The following is a 6,692-nucleotide window of genomic DNA, read 5'->3' as shown; positions in this document are numbered from 1 at the left end:
AGAAGGTAGGAAATAGAGTAGCTGCTGGAGATGAAAAAAATAGAGGATACCATAATAGTGTTAGGGGATACTGTAATAGTGTTATAAAGGATGAATTTTTACAGTATCTGCTGGAGATGGCCTAACCATTGCTGCAGCAGGAAACAGTTGCTATCAGCACCAATCAGGCAACCATCACAGCAGCAAATGGAACACAATCTACAGGGTGATAACATTATAAGTGATGTGATGTTGCAAAGATGCATCAGCACACACCTGTAGTCATTTTTGTAGTATTTTAAGGAACAGAATAGCTTAACCTTGTTACTACAACAATAAAGGCATTTTACACAAATCATGGATTCTGAGTTCAACAACAACAGTAGGGCACTTTACATCAGTCACGAATTGAGTAGTGGTACAACAGTAGGGTGGAACCTCCTGAAGGAAAGGCACCAGTGAACACTAACGCAAACAGTATTATGTGTCTTGATAAACAGTGATTTGCTGTAAGTCACTGGTCACCGTGTTATTGTTCATTGGATCACTGCTCACAGGGTACTGTACATGGGCGATGTCTGTGGACTTCTTGTTTATCGGACAACTGTTCCTGCGCCCTGTTCACACAAAAACGTCATGATTACTGTTCACCCGGCCTTCCCTACATCAGGTTAGAGAAGCCGGTTCCGAGTAGGGTGTATACAACAATCATGAGCCATGACAGGCCTCAGAAGCATTTGATGCAAGAAAGGCTCCTCTCCCTTCATACTCCTTCACAAGAAGCATAGGATGGGGGCAAGTAGACACTAGTGCTACCAAACATAATTCACAGTCCTCAGAGAGACGAGGTCACCTTTGGGAATGATCAGCAAAAGATGGAAGGAAGGTACAGGGAGAAATACAGGGAGAGAATTTTCACCTGGCCAAGCCGGCAATTCGATACAAATTGACCAGGCTTCAACTCCTCCATTTCTCGTGGAGAATTGTGGAAACCTTGACACCTACACTAACCAACTCCAAAAGAATGTATCACCAGCAATTACTAGCAAGATATGAGGCTAGTAGATATTAGTAAGAGGCGGCAACTGGTGAATCACAGAAAAAAAATGGCACCTTTCTTGTTTCATCTGTGTTTGTGTTTTTTCTAGACTACCATCTCATCCAGCTGGAGCTGTTCAAGCCAGCCGCCGATGACCCGAGCGGTGTGGTCCTCAGCACCAATTTCATCATGACTTGCTGTCTGACCCAAAGTGCCAATGGACTCCATTGCTGTCGTCCCGTTGATGGACGGCTTCTCCGGCGTTGGCTCCTTCACCAGGGTATTGACCCATGAAAGGTCTGGCTCATCGCCGTTCGCACCGCTCCGGAGTTCAAACGACGAGGACCGCCTGAGGCAGTTGAGCTCCTCATCGTCGGCACCCCAATCTGGGGTGCCGGAAGGAATTCCCCATTTGGACCAGCTAGAGCCCACTGGTGAGCCGACCAGGAGGGAGGCGCCCGAGCCAAGCTCTCGAGAGCTCACGCTTCTCAGCGTCTGCTGCTGCATCTTCTCCCGCTGCGCAAGGGCTGCGAGCAGCCGGGAGCTCATCGGAGACACTGGCTCTGGGATAACCGCGGCCGCCGTGGCCCGAGGAGATAGCAAGCTCTGCTGCTGCTGGAACTGGTTCAGCATGGCGGCCTTGCGTGTCGGCGAGAAAGCAGCGCCGCCCTGGTCTGCGTACCGCGGCGAGTGAGACGCCGCGGCGCCTGCCATCTCAGCGGAGAACAGATCGTCAAAATTTGACGGCACGAGTGTCTTTCCCCTGGCCGACCGCACGGAAGCTGGCGACCCGACCAGACCTTCGTAGTCCGCCGCAGCCAGCAGCTCGTCAACCGCCATGCTGCGCGCGCTCAGCGACGTGCGCAGCCGGCTCAGGTGCAGGTTCCCGGCGCTCCCGGGCAGGCACAGCGCCGGCACGCTGGGCTGTGGCCACGCGCCCGCGACGCCGCTGCCCCCTCCGGACGGCGACAGCGGCGGCGTGAACGATGCCCCCGGCGACGGCAGCCCCATCCCCATCGCCGCCGCCATCTCCATCGCTCCGCGTGACCCCGTAGAGACGTACAGCGGCCGGAGCTCCTCCGGCGTGTGCGCAAAGAAGCAGACGCGGCGCGCGCACGCGACGCCGTCCTTGCACAGCCGCGTCCGGTACTGCGCCGGGTGGAGCCAGCTCTCGAACACCCCGTGCGCGTACTCGCACATGTCCCCTCTCCGGCAGCCGGCCCCCTTCTTGAACTCCGGGCACGGCACGCAGCTGTAGTGGTACTTGCGCGGGTCCCTCCGCCGCGCGTTCTCGCCAGGGTGGACGAAGGGGCACTCCGTCCAGTCGTGGGAGTAGGCCCGCGAGCACGCGCGCACCTTGAAGGAGTACATGCGGAAGTCGTCGGAGGCGTAGGCGCCGTTCTTGATATCGGGGAGGGAGGGGTCCGGCGGCCACTCCTTGCGGGCGCCGAGGAGGGAGAGGAGGTGGTTCTTGAGGGGGAGCGAGTTGGGGGGCAGAGCGACGAGGTCGGACGGCCGGCGGTGGAGGTGGTCGAGGAGGGTGGGATCGGCGCCGGCGGCGAGGAGGCGGGAGACGGCGGCGGGAGACGAGGCGGCGCCCCCGGCCGCGGCGAGATGGAGCGGCGTGGATAGGGATGACGAGGAGGCGCGGTTGGGATCAGCGAGGTGGGGCGGCGAAAGGAGGACGTCGAGGCAAGCCACTGACCCGTAGGCGGCGGCGACCATGAGCGGGGTCATGGGCTCCGCCCCGCGCGCCGGAGAGTACCACGGTGCGGGCTCGTCGGCGAGGGACGGGTGCGCGGCGAGGAGTTCCCCGAGCGCCGCCGCGTCGTCATCGGCCGCGAGCTCCAGGAGCATCGCCGAGACGGCCGCCGCTGCCGCTGCCGCTGCCTCCACGTCGGAGGGCTCCGCCATGGGCGGCGGCGCGCGATCGCAGGAGGTGTTCGACGAAATGGCGGAAAGGGAAGCGAGGGAGGGGAAAGGGAGTTTGTGCTTCCGGTTTTGGTTGGGTTGGGTTTTGGGAGTGTTGTCTATCGCTATGCTTTATGGGCAAAACGGGGATTTCACCTTTGCTCCTCGGTAAATGGTGAATGTTGGTTGAGGTGCTCACGAAAGCTTTTTCTTTACCACGAGGTGGAAAAACTCGCCAAGAAAATTTTTGTGTAGGAGGCTTTGAAAAAAGGCGTAGGATAGGCATAATTTTATTCCTAATTGGTGCAACAAAAGTTGAGAAAGTTAAAATTTATGTGGTGTTAAAAAAATACTGTTTGTTGTTTTCTTTCAAAAGATTTGTCGCTAAGGAGTAGCTTTCAACTGCACAACTTTACTGTGATATTTATGATTAAGAGTCTCTTAATTTTCCCTCAAAATAAAGGCCATCTCTTCAGTAAGCCATACTCCATTTTGTATAAATATATTTTAATAGACATGTTGGAAATATCTACTTTGTAGGAAAAACAAAGTTTTTGTAGATCTAGTAAAAGTAAAGTTTAGAGTCGTTTTGTTGATAGAAATTTATTCAAAGCAGTATTCCTTCATTCTTGTCAAATGCATGCTATCGTCATCTGAATTTATCAATAACTGGAAAAAGTACGCTAACTCATTTTTCTGTAGTCCCATTGGTGATGTGCACAACATTGTACGTCTCTGTGAATTGGTTCACTGTGTGATGTTAGAGGGGTTTGGCTACATCTAATTTGCTATTACCAGTATTCTTGATTTCTAGTAAGCTGGCACATAATTCGTGGATGGTCTAATATTTTCAACCGGGATGATCTAATTGATGACTTTTCTAAAGGCTACTTTGACTAAAAGAAATATTTAAAAAGCAGGTAAGAACAAACATGTAAAAAAAAAAGTAACACTGCATTAATGTAAACAGTCAAAGAATTACTTAACCGCTTTTATATCATGCCTGGCAATTAATATTAAAAATGGCAAACATATATTTGTGCCGATAAAATCCAATTATCGTACGTATGGCATACTCTACATAGCTTCATGCTCTATACACAACCTTACGATTTTCACACTTGGAGCATATATAGATGCTTAGAATCCATGAATATATTTTTTCTATCCTCGTAAAACTACTTAAGTTAACCAGCAATTCTCCCACATTAAGCCACATAAATCAGATATTCTTTACCTACGTCGAAATTAGGTTAAAAATATATACAGGCGATGTAAATTCACGCAACCTCAGGGGGCTGGGTCTTACTTTTGCCCCTTTTCACCCCACGCACAGGGGTAAAACCGAAACGATTAAGTGTACCGGCTGCAGCCGGTGGGCCGCGCGGGACCGACCGGCCAGGACGGGTCGCCCGCGCCTCCAGCCAGTCCGCGGCTGCGTCTGTCGTCGCGCCCGCACAGCTGCGCGAGGCCAGGCGGGCCGGGGCCCTATCCCATCACTCCGCTCCACGTTTCCCCCCAGCGTATGCTTCCCGACAGATGGGACCGCACCGTAGCCCGCCCCGCGTGTCAGTGGGCTCGGTGGCTGGAGTGTGCCTGCGTAGGGTGGTACCGAAAGTTTTATGCTGCCTGCGCCGTGCACGCGCGCGGACTCGAGGAGGCGGGCATCAAATCGGGCTCGCAGCGAGTGGCTCCGTCACGGCTCTCGAGCCGTCTCGTTAGGCTGGGCTCGGGCTCGTTCGCTGGTCCGGGCAGGCTCGAGCCACTTTCGAGTAGGCTGCCAGCCAAACTGAGCTCCCAAGAGCGGCTATTTTGGGATTTTAGACAACAGACACCGTCGTATTTAAAAAAATAGATAACATGTTGGCGTATTTACAAATTTAACATCCGTATTCGGAACCTCAAACGCCGAAAACTGACTTTCGGTAACTCAGAATCCGAAAACAGCCCGACCCCATAATTTTCGGTAACTTAGTTGCCGAATACGGCACTGTTCACCGTATTCGGCAACTCAGTTGCCGAAAACACTGTAAAAAGTTGCCGAATACGGCCTCTGCATGCGCCGGCGCCCGGAAGCTACAGGAAAAAAGCTAGCAAGCAAAAGTGTATAAAAGTGCATGTTTTTATTTAATTCACGATTTTTTAAAAAATACAAAAATAGTCCAAAAATTCTAAATGTTTTCATGATCAAACTAGAGATCACCAGCAACCCATTTTAATTAGTTTGGTCCAAAAAGTCTGAGCCAATATTTAATTAGAATTCTCCAAATAAATCAACTTTTATAAATTCTAGCAATATTTAATGCCTCAAATAATTTCTAAAAAATCTAGAAAAATTCACTAATATTGTTATAATGTGATATACTAATTTATAAAAATATTTCTATCCCTATGTTATTTGGTGTAAAAGTGAGTTCCTTTGTAATGCTTCGTTTATATGTATTTTTATTATTTCATGTGATATTCTCTTTTTAATTTAATTTGAATAAAAATAATGCAACATGCACAAAATTTTGGTTCTCATATTAATATTCAAATTTTTTTATCCAAATTGAATTAAAAAGATAATAAGGCATGAAATGATAAAAATATATATATAAATGGAGCATTACAAAGGTTTAATATTAATATGAGAACTAAAATTTTGTGCATGTTGCATTATTTTTATTCAAATTGAATTAAAAAGAGAATATCACATGAAATGATAAAAATGCATATAAACGAAGCATTACAAAGGAACTCACTTTTACACCAAATAACATAGGGATGAAAATATTTTTATAAATTAGTATATCACATTATAACAATATTAGTGACTTTTTCTAGATTTTTTAGAGATTATTTGAGCATTAAATATTGCTAGAATTTATAAAAGTTGATTTATTTGGAGAATTCTAATTAAATATTGGCTCAGACTTTTTGGACTAAACTAATTAAAATGGGTTGCTAGTGATCTCTAGTTTGATCATGAAAACATTTAGAATTTTTGGACTATTTTTGTATTTTTAAAAAAAAATCGTGAATTAAATAAAAAACATGCACTTTTATACACTTTTGCTTGCTAGCTTTTTTCCTGTAGCTTCCGGGCGTCGGCGCATGCAGAGGCCGTATTCGGCAACTCAGTTGCCGAATACGGCACTGTTTACAGTGTTTTCAGCAACTGAGTTGCCAAATACGGTGAACAGTGTCGTATTCGGCAACTGAGTTACCGAAAATTGTGGGATCGGGTTGTTTTCGGATTCTGAGTTACCGAAAGTCAGTTTTCGGCGTTTGAGGTTCCGAATACGGATGCTAAATTTGTAAATACGTCAATATATTATCTATTTTCTTAAATACGGCGGTGTCTGTTGTCTAAAATCCCAAATTTACCCCCAAGAGCTCAAGCCTTTTTTTTTTTTTTGAGACCAGGGAACGAGCTCAAGCCGTTTGATAAATCTATCGACCTTTGAAAAGTTGTATATTGAACCTGGTGTTTAAATAAAAGCGGTTTGCCTTTGTATTTAGTTTTGAGTTTTCACGCTGATAAATATTAAGTTTGAGCGTTGATGTTGCTCTTGTCAATCAATTATTGCACGTAATTTAGTTTACGTGAGTTAGACTAGACCTGTATCAAACACTGTAAAATCCATCTGTTAGAATGTTTATTCTTATTGTGCTAAATTCAAATTCAAGATGACCATGTGCGGACTATTTCAATCGTTTTGTGCTCCAAATCCCAACGAAGGACTATGATTATCTAAAGGTATACCTGAGCATGGTCCAG

At 47.3% G+C, this 6,692-nt stretch overlaps 1 protein-coding gene across 2 annotated transcripts; it reads right to left on the bottom strand.

Moving 5' to 3' along the window:
• Positions 1-217: 217 nt before the first annotated feature.
• Positions 218-3,038, bottom strand: LOC133906381 (zinc finger CCCH domain-containing protein 67-like). 2 transcript variants are annotated; one of them, XM_062348262.1, is made up of 2 exons: positions 1,093-3,038; positions 218-980 (listed from the first exon to the last, which is right to left on the bottom strand). In XM_062348262.1, the coding sequence occupies exon 1, from the start codon at positions 2,930-2,932 to the stop codon at positions 1,124-1,126; it is 1,809 nt and encodes a 602-aa protein (XP_062204246.1). In that variant the 5' UTR covers positions 2,933-3,038; the 3' UTR covers positions 218-980; positions 1,093-1,123. The 2 variants fall into 2 exon arrangements, with proteins under 2 accessions (XP_062204246.1, XP_062204247.1); XM_062348263.1 differs by having other exon boundaries at positions 964-985.
• Between the last annotated feature and the right edge of the window lie 3,654 nt (positions 3,039-6,692).

Source organism: Phragmites australis, chromosome 23, assembly GCF_958298935.1.
Source record: "Phragmites australis chromosome 23, lpPhrAust1.1, whole genome shotgun sequence".
NCBI lineage: Eukaryota > Viridiplantae > Streptophyta > Magnoliopsida > Poales > Poaceae > Phragmites > Phragmites australis.
The sequence above is the reverse complement of the archived record's forward strand: the minus strand, read 5'-3'. Positions and strand labels throughout refer to the sequence as shown.

Coding starts and splice junctions, on each gene's coding strand:
- LOC133906381 (XM_062348262.1), bottom strand. CDS start 2,932: ATGGCGGAGCCCTCCGACGTGGAGGCAGCGGCAGCGGCAGCGGCGGCC.